Source organism: Lutra lutra, chromosome 10 (assembly GCF_902655055.1).
Source record: "Lutra lutra chromosome 10, mLutLut1.2, whole genome shotgun sequence".
NCBI classification, from domain to species: domain Eukaryota; kingdom Metazoa; phylum Chordata; class Mammalia; order Carnivora; family Mustelidae; genus Lutra; species Lutra lutra.
Window position 1 is genome coordinate 86,440,232 of NC_062287.1, and position 16,198 is coordinate 86,456,429.

Genomic DNA, 16,198 nt, shown 5'->3' on the forward strand with positions numbered 1-16,198 from the left:
ACTATTTGAGTTCACAAATAAACCCCAAAACCTCTGCAAATGTAATTTTCATATGAAAGTCTATAAAACAAATAAACCACTGGAGTTAATTTCAAATCGAAGAGTTTTCCTACACTTATTATTGGGACGATATTTCCATATATAGGAAAGAATGTTAATTAAGTGTACACAAAACAGTTTTCTTTTTATGATCTGTGACATATGTGATATTAAATACATAAGCCTTTTGTCTGTTTCACTCCAATTTTTTCTTAAAAAAATACTGCAGCCAAAATCAATCTTAATTACAGCAACTATTGGAGAGCCCATTTATAAAATACATCAGATTCACAATAGTTCTAATTCAATACCTGTAGTGATCCAAGTTAGTATCAGCTGCTCAAAATCATAGAATGTTGGAAATAAATAATTTTCTTTTTATACAGAGATTTCTAATACAATAGGGCTCCAGTCCTGTAATGCCTACCCTACCCAATTAATCTGCAAAAAGAATGAACCTAGGATTAGGAACATGGCTCTATCCTCTCAGAAGAGGAATCACAAGTTATAGAAAGTCAATACTCAAAGATCTCAGTTAGACAATACGTAATCAATTAAGTGAATCTTAAATTATATGGGATTTGTCAATGCCACAATGGGGCATGTTAAAAACCAACTGATGGTAACAACAAAAGAACCTTCGTTCGATTTTCAGATTTCACAAACATCATCCTCATCCTTTTCTGCCAAGCTCAGGATGTACCCAAACAAACACTTGCAAACATAGGAATCCTTCCAGTTTTGTCCATTTGGAGTCCATTCCCTCTTTTCTTGATCCTTCTCTCTCTATTGTCCCAAGATGTAAAAAACAAAAAAATAATCTCTGGAATAAGCACCAAAGGAGATTTTGAGGCACATGAAGGGTGAGAACAACTGTTCTAGACATTCTGACTCGGTTGGCTTGGGGTAAGATCTGTATCTCGGGCATGTATGTGTATGCTTAAAAAATTGTCACATGTAATTCTGATACACAGTAAGGGTTAAGAATGAATAGTATACAACAAGTCACCCTGGAATGGGGGAGATCCATGTTGTGCAGCTGATTATTACACAACGATCCCAACAGACTACTGGAACCCAACCTGATCTAGGTCAGTAAATATGTATCAAAAACTTTGGAGCTCAGTGATGGGAAGGACACTTGGCAAAGGGGAGCAGTGGTACAGTGCAGGAAAGAAGTTGCAGTCCACTGGAAACTTTTCTGTAGATAAAATTTGATGATGTTTGTGATGGTTAATTTTATGGGTCAACTTGCCTGGGTCAAGGAGATACCCAGATAGAAGGTTAAACATTATTTCTGTGTGTGTCTGTGAGGGTGTTTCGGGAAAGGATCAGCATTTGCAATGGTGGACAATGTGGGTGGTCCTCATCCAATCCACTGAGGGCCTGAACAGAACAAAGAGGTTCCTATCCAAAGGATTTAAAATAAAATCGGATAGCCCTCCTCTTGGCTCACAGGGTCCTGCATGATCTCATCAGTCTCTTCTCAAGGCACTCTGCCTGTGAGTCACTCCTTACCCTCCTGCAACAGCATTCTAGCACCCGTCCTGGCTATGCTGCTGTCCAATCAGCTTCTGAACACACTGCTCCCTCTGCCAGGACTGCTCTATGCCAACCTTCATAGATGGCAACTCCTTCCAATTTGAACTGATCATCCCTCTCTCTCATTCCTTTACAGAGCAATTGGTTTATTTCCTTCATGACAAACAGCATCTCTTGTAATTATGCACTTTGTTTTCCAACCTTGCCCACAAGATTGTAAGCTTCCTAAAAGGGGCCTTATCTGTCTTGTTCACTATTATATTCCCAACATTTAATCAGCTGGTACATAGCAGGCACTGAAAAAAATCTGTTGAATAAATGTTGAATACGAAGATAAACAAGCCAGTCTTTACTTTTAAGAAGTGTACCATCTATCTGGTATGGCAAATACACTCTGCAGGGGAAGGAAGAAGAGAGAAGAATCAGGAGAAGGAAGAAATTCCATCTTGCCAGGGTGAAAAAAGGCGGGCAAGGCATTACAGACAGGGTCAAGAACTTAAGCCACAGAACAAAAAAACTAAGTGTGTGGTATGCTGGCAGAGGTCTGATTTGGCTAGAGTGGACTTTGCCAAATTGATAAGCTCCCAGAAGTTTAGGTTATAGTTTGTAAAAGAACAAGGAGCATCATAGGTTTTTAAGGGGACTGGCAGAGAGATCGGTCTTAGAAAAATCACGCTGGCAACAAGGTACATGTGTCTATGTGTGTGTTAGATTCCTAAAGGGCCATAGCAAGAAAATATTTCAGATGAAAAGTCTGCTTTTGGAACAGGCTTTTCCAAAGAAAAGACAAATGTTATTTCTCTGCTTTATGTACAAGCCTGAGGAGAGAAAAATCAATTTTCCTGAAAGAAAAAAAAAAAGTTACAGGTACTACATAAACAGCAGAAACTGGGGTTATCCCTCTATCACCACTTAGCTAGGCCAACCAACAAATACCAATAAATCTAAGAATACTGTATTTCTAAAAGAATTTCTGATAACACCGGGCACAATCATCAAAGGGTTAAAATCCAAATGGTAATCCAAAAAAAAAAAAAAAAACCACGAAATGAATCTTGCCTACCGATCCTTAGGAGGGCGATTTTGCCTCCTCTGCAAATATACATGGTGGCACAAGAAAGACAGAGCCATGCCACCAGCTGTCAAGGGTGTAAACAGCGCCATTTCTTCCACCATACAGTGCCGAGAGCTGAAGGAACTGGGCATTTAACCACCCTTACCAGCAACCGGTGTTTATTTTTGGAACGGATGCTAGTAATGTGGGAAACCCAAAACGTACGGGAGAGAAGAGAGTCACCTGTATCGCGCCACCGGAAATCACTACCAAAACACAAAATCCAACATGCAACCGTGAGGAAGAAGGCTGGCAGCAAAACAATGATCAAGCACTGATGTCCGAAAGTGAGCCCTGCTAGATATTATGGGGCCACGGAAGTCGCACCTGAGGGTCAGGGGGTCGCCGGGCTCCTTCTCTCGGGCGCCCCACCTGCCCGCTCTGGCACCCGACTCCGCAGGCCCGGGCCCCAGCGGAAAAGAGCGCTTGGCCGGGACAGAGGCTTTTCCAAAGCTTCCAGGTCTGGGCCAAATCCGGCGGAGACCAGCGGGACGGTGTGCGGTGGGCACCGGTTCGGCGGGGCGGCATAGGGGACCAGTGCCTCCCCACCTTACAACTGGGCCTCGCTGAGGCCTGGGAGAGAGGATCCTCGTCGCTCCTCCGGCCCAGGCCCTGGACCCGAGGTAGACCTAAAGGCGGGGCCCTTTCCGCCCCCCCGTCTCGCCCAGGCCCCGGGGTGGCTCCGCAGGATCTGGGCGGCCCGGGCGTCACCTTCTGGCCGACGCGGGAGTCTGGGTCCTGTCGGTGAGCCGGGCCTCCGTCCCTCCTGCCTGTCTCCCCCACCCCGCCCCGTGACCCCACCCCTGCCATGCGCGTCGTCCCATTACTTGATTAGGTCCCGGTAGTCCAAGAAGGATAAGATGAGGAGGAGGGGATCGGTGGGCAGCGATTCTAGGGTCAGCGGTGCTAACTGGGTCTCCATGGCCGCCATCTTGCCTGGCCCGGTGCAGGCCTGGCCCCGCCCTGGCCCCGCCCTGGCCCCGCCCCGCGCCGCCACCGCCCGAGCCGCTCCCCAGCCGCTCGTACAGGTTTGTTATGTAACCGCCTGGACAGCCCCGCCCATGGGGCGGGCCTATGGGCGGCTCCCGGCAAAGTTCCGCCCCCGCCCCCGGGCTCAGCGCTGATGCGGTCGGAGCCCACTGCAGCTGGGAACCCGGTTCCCCCACGCTCCGCCAGCTCCGCAGGCTGATAACCCCGCACTCTCTCCTCCCATTCTGATCCTTAAACTTGCCCAGCCCGTAACACTTTCAGCCTTTGTTCCCCGGCGTTCTGCCTGGTTCTGTCTAGCCCCTTATGCAAAATTTTACACCCGGTATCCTCGAAGCCAGGCTCCGAATCTCATCCCAAATCCTCTCCGTCCTTGGTCCCCGGATCCTTGGTTCGCTTCTCTTCGTTTCCCCCTTCAGCCTCCCTCGCCCTGCTTGCTCCACTTACAAATTGGGGAAATGATGGTAGAAGGCATAATTTTAACCCCTTCCCCGAGTGATAGGTGTACAGGAACTGAATCTTAAAGTCAGCCGCTCTCAATCTGGTGTTCGCGGTGATTTTTCAGCCTATTAGGGCAATGCAAAGTGTATAGTAAATGCATTTTTACCCTCAAGGTTTAATCTCCGAGGGTTTCAGTACCCTGGCTGTGAGATGAGCCGAGCCTGCCTTTGGGTTTGAGGCGCGGTGACGGCTCATCCTTAGCTTTGCCGGTGGGTTAAGTGTCATGCATGCATCATGAGCTAAATTCACTTACCTGAAGCCATCTTTCCCCTTGCATTTCCAAAGGCCGTCTGGTACAAGGTACTTTGGTGAGCCCAGCACTGGACATCAGGTAGGACATTTCCTTTAGAAGTGAAAATGCACTAGCTAACTATGCCTAAATTCTATGAGCCTGTGGACTCATCTCTAAAAGCCCTCCCTCCCCTTAAGTGGTTTATGGATGGCCACGAAGCATTATTTGTGTAAAGTACCTGTCTAGATAATCAATATTAATCTCAAACCTATGCATAAAACCATTACTAAGTTTTCCAAACGTTTTAATACCCTGGCTGGAGCTTCCTCCCAACTATTTGGAAAAGTAGAAATAATTCCACCACCCACCCCAAAACACTCCATTTCCTCAGTTCACCATACAATTAATGCTTCATGATTTTGTCTATACTAACTCCTCTCCCCACCACACATGTGCTAATATTTTCCCATGTACTAATTTTTTCCATAGCTATGTTTTGATCCTGAAAATCTTGCTCTCAGGGTGAGGTTTGGCCTCCCAGTGATAGGGTTTTGGAATACAGGGGACATTTAATGGGGTGGAGTCCAAAGCCGAAAGCCAAGAAAGAATTCTTGAGACATCTTTGGTGCAAAATGGTGGTTTATTAAAGCACATGGACAAAACCAGTGGCCAGAACAAGCTGCTGCACTGGGGTTGTACAGGTGGCTGATTATATATTATGGGGTTGTGGGAGTTAAGGAAAAAGGAAGGTTTCAAAAGACTTTCATATGCTGAAGAGGACCTACAGGATACCAGAGGCCTTGCTCTTGGCACATTAAGGTTGTTTTTCCCCTCTAGCAAGGCATTAACATTAAGATAGATGGGAACTTCCTGGAAGGGTGCCACACATGTCCCACCCTGGAATTGGGTTGGTAGGGGTGTAGGGTGGCAGCTTGTGCTTGTCCTCAGCCAGGTTCCTGCTCCCTCAGCATTCCACCCTGAAAAGTTTTGACCCTTAAGTATTTCAAGTTTGAAAGTGGATGGTCTCATCTTCTATTAACTTCTTCCTGCTGAATAGGGGCATAGAGACGTCCCTGCCTATGGGTCAACATGGGTCAGTTGAGGACTTGATATACGGAGGAGTTGCTAAAGTCAGAGGCAGCTGAGTCCAGGGGAGACTGATGAAGTGGGTCTTCCAGAGTAGAAAGGACCATCTGTCTGAAGTTACGGGAGTGAAGAGTTCTCGACACCAGGTGGAGACACATAGGGGAGAAAACAGCAGAACGTGGTTAGTTTAACAAAAAGCTCAAGAAAGAGTCCTTTGATGGTTGACAAAAAATCCTTTTCCAGTTCAGGAGTTTAATAATTAAAGGGGAGAGACGGGGACTATTTCCAGGGCCAATTTGAGGCGTGCCTGGGTGGCTCAGTCATTAAGCATCTGCTTCGGCTCAGGTCATGATCCCAGGATGGGGATGGAGCCCCACATCCGGCTCCTTGCTTGGCGGGAAGCCTGCTTCTCCGTCTTCCACTGTCCTCCAGCTTGTGTTCCCTCACTCACTCTGTCTCTGATAAATAATGAATAAAATCTTTTTTAATAAAGATTGTATTTATTTATTTGACAGAGATCAGAGAGGCAGGCAGAGAGAGAGGGGAAGCAGGCTCCCTGCTGAGCAGAGAGCCCGATGCGGGGCTAGATCTCAGGACGCTGAGATCATGACCTGAGCTGAAGGCAGAGGCTTAACCCACTGAGCCACCCAGGCGCCCCATGAATAAAATCTTTAAAAAAAAAATAAAGTGCCGGGCGCCTGAGTGGCTCAGTGGGTTGAACGACTGCCTTCAGCTCAGGTCATGATCCAGGACTTCCAGGATTGAGTCCCGCATCGGGCTCCCAGCTCCTTGGGGAGTCTGCTTCTCCCTCTGACCTTCTCCTCTCTCATGCTCTCTCTCACACTCATTCTCTCTCAAATAAATAAATAAAATCTTTTAAAAATAAATAAATAAATAAAAAATAAAGTGCCAATTCGAGTAATGTCAGAAGCCCAGAAGTATTTTGTGATGATCTGGAACATATACGTAGTATTTTGTTTCTGTGATAGCGCAACTTCCACCTTGTGTTACAGGCATTAGATTAAAACATCTAATGTTCATTCTATTTCATACAACTGCTTCACACTCTTGCGTTTAATTATTTAATAGAGAAATGCTCTTTCTGGTGTCACTTAGGACATTGACCTAAGTGTACTTAAGAGCTTCCATGAAATACCCTCCAGTCCCCAAGAGGGAATGAAAATGGATATTAGTTGGTCATACCAATGAGACATAGAATGTGTTCATCATTTAAATTTGGAAGGGGCTGGGTTGGTAATGGTTTTAATAATGTGTCTGTGCATTCCGGCAGAACTCAGAGTACAGTGAGGGGGGAAAGCCAGCCTGGGGGAAAGCCATGGCCACAAGTTAGTCACTTAGCCACTGGGTCTCAGCCAAGAGCCAGTCATGTGATACTGGGCCTTTCAGTGTAGTCAAGATTTCAATGGCCATTTTGGAGAGCCATTCTTTACATGTATAATAATTTTAGGCCCATATCTGACTGGGGAGTTACAGCTTGGTAATCATCTCCTTTTCTTTAAATTGCTTCATGGACATGTTAAGACTGGAAAGGCATATTTGGAGTCAGTATAAAGATTAATTTTTAAGGCTTTGGTGAATTGCAAAGCACCAAGTAAACACTACAGCATACCCAGCTTTTCTTATTCCTTTTTCCATGAAACTTAAAACTAGGCTTGCCATCAGTAAACCAACTGTCATCTGTATTTTCAATAGGGGCATCTTTAATCTGGTCGACTAGCATAAACAAGATCCGTAACCTCTGAACAGTTATGCTCTATAGAAGCTATGACGGTTAGGTCCAGAGGTAAGGGTAGCTGGGTTTAAAGTCTGACAGGTTTCAAGTATTATTTCAGGTATATCTATAAGGATAACCTGGTATTCTGTAAGTTTGCTTCCTGTCATCTACTGGTGGCCTTTGGTCTCTTGAACATTCTGAACCTGATGTGAAGTCATTAGAGTCAGGACTGTCCCATAATTTGAGGCTCCTTTTACCAGGAGCACTGTTATATGCTTAGCTAAAGCTTTGTTTGCAGTCATACCTCAATAGAGGGGGGACTTCTAGAATAAATATTACTAAGGGATGAAACCATTAAGAAGCCCTTTTTGTTTGAGGTCCAGCCTCCAGCCTTAACAAATATCCTAATTACAAAGCATCACTGGCAAGTGGGAAAAACTCATCAGGAGGTAAGGGGGTTCGCAAGTGCATCATCCAATCCAGTCATGAAGATGTGGGGTCACCCATTTTCTCCACAAGTCCATAGTTAACCCTATAGAGTGGGGTATGCTTCTAGCTTTTAGAGAATGATTTCATTATCCCAGCCATGTAGAACTGGTCAAGGGGATAGCAAGTTATACAATTGTTGGACAATCAATCCCATTTTCCAGTTGTTTGGATAATCATGCCTATGGGGGGTCCTGTTATTAGCCCCACAGAGTTAACAAGCAAGATGCTCTACACATGAGCTATTGTATAGAAATAGAAAAGCTTTCTGGGGGCGCCTGGGTGGCTCAGTGGGTTAAGCCGCTGCCTTGGGCTCAGGTCATGATCCCAGGTCCTGGGTTCGAGCCCCACATCGGGCTTTCTGCTCAGCAGGGAGCCTGCTTCCTCCTCTCTCTCTGCCTGCCTCTCTGCTTACTTGTGATTTCTCTCTGTCAAATAAATAAATAAAATCTTTAAAAAAAAAAAAAAGAAATAGAAAAGCATTCTGTAACATTTACCTCAACTTGTCCAGCATAAGCTAACAACTAAGGACAATCAAAAATAGGATTTAACATCTGCAAAGGTAGGTTATTCGAACAATTTTTCTCTAAAATAACCCTCATTTCCAGAGATAGCCAAATCGGGACCAATTTATTTGAAAAACAAGTCCAGTTTTAACAAACTTGGCCTATTTCCATAAGCTCAGCAAGAATAATGATAGATCATGTTGATCTTTTAGAATCTGCTTTGCTGAAAAACCTTTTATAAGGAATCTCTAGGTTGAACTTTTAGTAGCCTCTCCAAGCCAGAAGCTGAGCCAAGTACTTGCCATCAGACCCGCCTGCAGCATCTGTAGATTTGGGTGAATTCGTCTTCCTGAGGTCCCTGCTCCTGCCAGCAAGTGACATTCTTTACTCAGCTGGTGAGGTTGCTGGGAACTATAAGCAAGGTATCAAGCCAACAGTTCCAAGTGGCTTTCAGGCTCCAGGTTTCATAAAACCAACCTCAATTCCTTGAAGTTTTTCGGTCATATCGGAGTCTATACATATCTCTCAAAAATATGACGTTCCAGTCAAAGCCTTGGTAAAATAACCAATGTTTCCAACGGTGTCTTGTTACAAGAACAGATTCTCATTGAACCTATGCAGCAAATGGCTAGGATCATCATGGAAGAAAGAATACTTACTGAGACCTTCTGAATTTGAGGGTTCAGGTAGAGAGAAAAGTTAAATGCTTTAATTTGCTTACAAATGATTATTTTATTGTGTTTCTGTAAGTCATAGACATCTTAAGTTTTTCTCAATCTGGAAGAGTAAACATTAGCAAACCAGCAATGTTTTTCAAACAAGGATCACAAAACTGTAATTCGTCTTTTTAGTTCATTTAGTCCTATGTAACTAGTTCTTGTTCCATTGGAAAGCAGCTTTAATTAGTTCTGGAAATTCTTACCCATTTCAGTTTTGGGATTTTGAAGATATTGAACACCTGTATTTGTCCTAAGAGTCCTTTTTATGAACTTCATTTAAGATGAATCTCATTTTCCAAGAATTAGGACAATTATAAATGACAGAAACTCAGCATGGACATGGTTCAAGATCTGATGAGAGTTTATAAAGAAGAAGACAAGGAAAGATTATTTCTGTGACACATAACACTTCAACAGCCAAAATATCCAGTAATGATGACCTTGTATTAACACACTACAACTTTAGGAATTGCACATTATCTTTAGAATAGTTACAGCATTTACCCAAATATAACCTAAGGCTTATTTGTTTAACAGTACTTCTGGAGTAACTTAGCATACCAAAGAAAAAAGCCTGAAGAGTTAAAGAGAGAGGCACCTGGGTGGCTTAGTGGGTTAAGCCTCTGCCCCTGGCTTATGTCATGATCTCAGGGTCCTGGGATGGAGCCCCACATTGGGCTCTCTGCTCAGGGGGGAGCCTGCTCCCGCCTCTCTGCCTACGTGTGATCTGTCAAATAAATAAAATCTTAAAAAAAAAAAAAAAGAGTTAAAGAGAATTCATTTACAACTTCAATCTTGGGAAGTTTGTCAAAACCTTAGAAAGTTAAAGCACATGCTTGCATAGTATTGCAGATTACAAAAAAAATTGTATTTAACCAAGGTGACAATAAGAGATTTGAAAGGCTAATATGTAAGGGTTCTGTAGTTGTTAGCAAAACCTACCTCCTTTAATACTGTAAGTTTTAACCAAATAATGGAAGACAGGATAAAAGGCAGAACATAGAAACTGGTTTTCTGGACAGACAAAAAAGAGGGAAAAAACCTTTGTTTACCATTTTCTTATCCAGAGCATATTAACAATTCAAGAAAACTTTGTCTTTAGAACAGAGAATTTCAATCTTATACCAGCGAACCTTTAAAATCCATTTGTTTCCATCTTAGCCAGTCTTGACCGCACCTAAAAATTCCTTTCCAAAGATTTCCCTTCACAAATCCTCCATTACAACTTTCCTTTGCATTGTTTGTCCCATGCTGTTTTTCCAAACAACCTCTTACCTTAGGACAAAATTACCTTTTACATTCAAAAATGCATTCCCATTCCTTGTATCTTTCTTACATTATCTCCTACTCTTCTGCATACAGACTTGCTCCCCTTATATCTATCAGTCTTAATTACATTTAGAATTTTTTTTTTTTTCTTTTTGAAACCTTAGTCTCCAGTGAAGACTTCGTAACCAGTTGTGAACTGTTACACCAGAATTCTTCGGGCGGCAAATTTGGGAAATCAGTTAAGCACAAAGCGTGTTTGCCAAAAGATTTTAACATCCTTAGTTCTTTGCAATACGAGATCAAAAAAGCACAAACCTACGTTCAGTAATCAATGATTTAGTATTGTATCCTATTTGGAAAAGGCCTAGATTTCCAACGAATTTAATTCCATTTACCATCTAAGGAAAACTTTCAAGGTTCAGGTTACTAAAGACTTTGAAAGCTATTTTAACAATTACCCATGAAAACTTTGAGACAATAGAACATTTCAGTCAGTCACGCTAACAAATTGCAACAGAGATAAAACGAGTTTGACCTTCAGTATACCTCGACAGAGTAAGAAGTTTCACGTTCAGTGCAGCTAACTTTAAAGACTCGTCTATCTTAATTAAACCAACGCACAACTTGGTTTGAATACCAAATTATGTTCCACCTGGATCCTCCCCCTCCCCATTGTCAATTTTTACCCTGAGACCCTGGTGGGGAGATCTGGAGTGGGCGGTGTTAGGTCCAGGGGTTGAGCTTCTTGCTCCTTGACAGGGAAGGGAGGAGGGGGCAGGGTGCCTGAGACACCGAGGATGGTACAGAAGCCAGTCACAGAGGCCGCACCCAAGATGGTACAGAAATGGGAGAGGGGGAATGGGGAGACAGAAGAGAAAAAATGTTGCCAGCGGGCAGAAAAGAGTTCCTGGTTCAGTTTCCCATCAGCTCCAACGGAGAAGCAGACGCCATGTTTTCCCACCAACAAGGCAGAGAAGATAGGCAGTCCACGTCAGGTGAGAGAAGACGGAATTTCCCCCAAAACAAAGGGAGTTTCAGCAGCTGTTTGGGAATATTCCTTAGAGTCACGTCCCAAGGTATGCAAACCACAATTGGCTCTAATTACAGCCATTAACCCGGGAAATGAGTGAGGGAGAAGCCCCCACATCTATTCAGAGGAAAAATGAGAGAGTGAGTCAGAGTCCCCTTTGCTAGGAATGGCCTTCCTCCAGCAACCTGGGTTTGGTCAGAGGCCTATTTAGAAAATTATCATCTCATGTCACTAGAGTTTACTAACAAATCAGCACTTGCCTAAATTTTGCAATCCGAATTGTTTCCAATAGCTTAAAAGGCATCCCAAGGATGAGAATCCCTGGGGACTGAAAAAGCCCCCATCCCATGCTAGAAAGGGTCCATTACTGAAGAAAATTCCCTGACTCCCGAGTGGTGTCCCATGCGCAGGGGAAGTCAGAGGTTCCTGATGTCAAAGCGATCCAAGGTATCCCTTAAATTGTGATGATCAATGCTGCTGTTAAAGGCCCCTGTAGGAGGGAGGCCTGCCCTCCTCTCACTTCCCTACTGCACTCTAGACTACGATGGGTTCCAGCGAATGGACCAAAATACTTTGGCTTGAAGACCCCACCATTTTAAGCCATGGAAAACATTAGAAAAGTTTTACAAGGGGAACTTACCCTATTTTGTAACTCGAGTTGTTTGTAGAAGTCATTGACAGGAAACAGTAAAGATGGAAATCCATCATGGGCTAAGCAGCATTCCAACACACATGGTCCTTAACAGCCAACTTCCCTAGGAAGAGGTTCCCAGTTGGGTTTTAATTCCTTCAGGTACTTGTTTCCATTGGCTCCCAGTGGAAGTCCAGAGGCTGGAAGTGGCTAGACCAGGATGTGAAGGGGATCACATTAGATCAATCAAGAGGAAACCTCACCTGGGAGTCTTAAGATAGACAGCTATGGCAGCCACTTGGATGGCCATCCCGAGCCCAAGACAGACGACTTTGGGTAAGAACAGCAGTAAAGAGAGGGCATCAAGTTTCTGGGTCTGATTACCATTCTGGTCAGGGTACTAACTTCTAGCCAAAAGGCAGACTTTCTCCTCCACCATCGAGTAAACATGGGCTAGACGGAAGTACTCACCCATTTGGCTCCAAAGCTCAAGAGTCCGGATGTAAAGACTCAAAGCCCCATGATTGGTCGCCATACGATGGGGTTTGCTATATAGGTGAGGTTCAGTGGTGTGAGGTTTGGAGCCTGTCAAAGGATTCTTAAGACATTGTTGGTACAAAATGGTAGTTTAATGACAGGTATAAAAGACAGGTCAGGATCCACCGGCCACTACGGTTGGAGGGGTGGCTGCTTATATACTACAGGGTTGGGGGAGGCAGAGAAAAAAGGAGGTTTTGAAAGAACTTTCATGTGCTAAAGAGGACCTACAGGATACTGGAGGCCTTGGCATTGGCAAGTGAAGTTTGTTTTTCCCCTCTAGCAAGGCATTACCATTAAGAAGGTTGGGAGATTCCTGGAAGACTGGCACACCTGGGGGTGGGGGGAGTGCTTTGTCCTCAGGGTGCCTTCTGTTCCCTCAACACTAGGGCTCCGAATTCCTAAAGATAGCAAACAACTTGGTTGGGAGATGGCCTCTCACTTGCAAGCCAACCACTCCCTTTACCTATCCCTCACACACCAAGCCAGTATCTCCTCCGCTGTAAGTCACCCGAGGGCCAGGTACCAGGCAGCTAGAGACGGAGACCCTTAGAGCCCAAACAAAGCCCACCATGTATTGTTCAAAGTAGGCAGTCCTAAGCTCTCTTCTCTGCCCTCCCCTACCTTCCCACTGGAAACCCCAATAAAGTCCCTGGGATTTAGGAAAGAACATTAGGGTTTGAAACCGATGGCCAAGAAAATAATTCTTGAGATGTGTTTGGTACAAAGAGATGGTTTTATTAAAGCACGGGGACAGGACCTGTGGGCAGAAAAATGCACTGGGGTCATGAGGAGTGGCCCATTCACACTTCCAAGTTGGGAAGGGGTTAGAGATAGCGTAAGTCTCTAAGGAATTTTGGAAGCAAGATTTCCAGGACCTTGAGGGGGCTAGCTGTTGTTGGGAAAAGGTCATTTATTACCAACTAATGAAACCTGAGTCATGAGTCCCTTCAGAGGTATATCGGGGGGCCAGGTGTTTGGGGGGTGATTGCCAACACGTATCTTGGAGGGTTTAGAGATAAAGGAAATTTCTAAAGGAATTTTTATATGTTAAAGTAGACTTATAGGATGGGGGGTGCGGGGGTGGTCAGGCCAGGATTGTCTTTTGCCCTTAGCAAAAACTGCCAACATACAGGCAGTTGAATCCCTAGAGGAATGTCACTCTCTCTGCCTGTTTCAAGGACTTGTCAATGGGCTGTAGGTAATAAGAAAATGTGATAATTCTGTCTTCTGCCTTTATTTCCCACATCGCCTTGCCTAAACTTTCCCCTCACTCCTTCTTCCGCCTCCTAAGAAAGCCTGAAGCTTCCACTGTGGCCCTGCATGGTGGAGAGGACCCCCTTCTCTAAGGAAATGTAGTAAAAATCTTTTTTCAATGGCATTGGCCCCTCCTCACTCACTCACCTCTGTAAGTTCAAATCCCATCAATAGGAACAAGAACACTCACCTAGGAAAAACTGTAAAAACTGGAACAAAACAATCTCTGCTCACATCTCTGTAATTCCAAACGATGTATGCACACATTTAGAGAATTTATCGAATTGGATTCAGGTCAGATGATCCCTATTTGTCTCTCACCAGACTGTTACGCACTCAGTCTTTTTTATCCTTGTAACTCTAGGGCCCAGCGCAGCATTCAGCAAGTAGAGAGTTTAAATGCCGGTTGGAGTGGATGAAGACAGAATGATCATTTCAGTTTGCCAGGGAACCATATCCGTTGTCTACAAGTAAATGCTTATAAAGGGGCTTGATGCTAATTCATGTTTGTCTTTATTTCTCCTTCAGATAAGCTATTGAACTTCTTTCAAGTTCAAAAACTGGGGGGAGTTTAAAGTACACTACATTCCCTTCTGTTGTCCTATTGTATTTTCCTTTTGGCCTTGCTTCAGTTATGACCTAGTGAGAAGACCACAAGTATGTTACCCTACTGCTGTGGCTGAGATTAAGGGAGACGAGAGAGGTACTCACCTGAGGCACACTTACAGGGGTACCCAAAAAACCCTCAATCATCAAGATAAGTAATATTTGAATGCAGTATTTTTTTAAACCAAAATTAATGCCAAAATCCATGATGAACCAAACACCAAAATGCTAAATAAAAACAGGATTCCACAGAGCTATTTAAGCTATACTGGAACCTAATGCTGCGGGAGAGCTAGATTCTTATCTCACCAAATCAAAGAAGGAAATCTCTGGGACCAATGAGAGTGAGTAAAGCGATAGAAGTCACAGCATAAATTCTCAAGATTAAGAGAAGTCTAGGGGCGCCTGGGTGGCTCAGTGGGTTAAGCCGCTGCCTTCGGCTCAGGTCATGATCCCAGGTCCTGGGTTCGAGCCCCACATCGGGCTTTCTGCTCAGCAGGGAGCCTGCTTCCTCCTCTCTCTCTGCCTGCCTCTCTGCCTACTTGTGATTTCTCTCTGTCAAATAAATAAATAAAATCTTAAAAAAAAAAAAAAAAAGAGAAGTCTAGACGAGGCTGCCACCAATGGGCTTCAGGGTTGGTCTTTTATAGAAACTAACCAGGGCACTTCAATCCTTTTAACATCTCTATTGATATCACCACTGAGCAAGGACTAGTGGTAACACCTTCAATGGCTTACTTTCTTTTTAGGGTCTGGTTATTCTTTATTGGTCGCAGGGGATTATCACAAAAAAGACACCACGCCACCCACCCAGGGTAGGGTAGTCGGGTTTGTTCCCTTATCTCTGGTTTTCCACACCTCCACCTCTTTGGGATTTCTGGAAACCTGATCACAAAGTCCCCACCTATCTTTCCCTACCTAGCCCCTCCTGTCCCTTACTCACTAAGGCTAAAGGAAAGAATGTATGAGGAAATACATGTTTTTATGTCTTTTTAAAGGTTATTTTTTTTTCCACTGAAGGTTATTTTTTCCCACTGCTCAGGTGGAGGACATGCTTCTCCCAGGTAGTGGGGTCCAGAACTCCTGCTATCCTCTCTAGCCCCTCTTTCCCAGGCTGCTGTTTTGGATGCTACTCTTTACATGGAACAGAAGGATCTCACTAAAATAGTATTCGCTTGCTATTAATATGCCTATGGTAGATCAGAAAGCACAAGGGGGGGCACCTGGGTGGCTCAGTCAGTTGAGTCTGTCTGACTCTTGGTCTCAGCTCAGGCTGATCTTGGGGTCCTGGTGTGAGCCTGGCATACAGCTCAGAACTCAGTGAGAGTCTGCTTGTCCCTCTCCATCCCTCTCTGCCCCTCCACCCTCCATTAAAATAAATAAATAAATAAAAGTTTACTAAAAAAAAAAAAAGAAAGCACAAGTTTCTGAAAGAAGAGTTCACCCATGGCATTTTTTTAAGAAAAGCTTTCTCAAAAAAAAAGAAAAGAAAAGGAAAGGAAAAAGAAAGAAGAGTTTTCTCTTCTCTCAGGACTAGATAACGTTTGAGAAATAAATCCACTTACATGTTTTCTTTAGGACCCCAGTGTCACTTGGGTCTATGGTGTAGTTTTTAGCGCACAATGCCCGACTTACAGACAATCCCAGTGCCGTTTCATGGGCTTCTAGGTTCCCATCCACTATTTTGGTAAATCCCTCACTCAATTCACATCTTATCCTGGGCGAAGGTCGGGCTCAGGCCTATAAAGGATCAAGCACAGAGTGCCTGCTGCTCCAGCTTTGATGCCCTTATTCTTTAGAAGGTGAGAGAGACGCAGCCCCTAACTGTTGGGCAGGGGAGAGACCGCAGGGCTCTGGAGGCTCATTTTCTCCCTCACCGTCACGGTTTAGCGTCTAGCTGCATCAGCAGATGTGAGTGCGC

General features: G+C 44.3%; 1 protein-coding gene across 1 annotated transcript in view; it reads right to left on the bottom strand.

Moving 5' to 3' along the window:
* FBXO3 (F-box protein 3) overlaps positions 1 to 3,674 on the bottom strand; it is a 31,550-nt gene extending 27,876 nt beyond the window's left edge. Inside the window, exon 1 of the mRNA XM_047692043.1 lies at positions 3,523 to 3,674. Coding sequence (XP_047547999.1) covers positions 3,523 to 3,626 — 104 coding nt within the window. The 5' untranslated portion in view covers positions 3,627 to 3,674. The remainder of the gene's footprint in view (positions 1 to 3,522) is intronic.
* Positions 3,675 to 16,198: the final 12,524 nt, after the last annotated feature.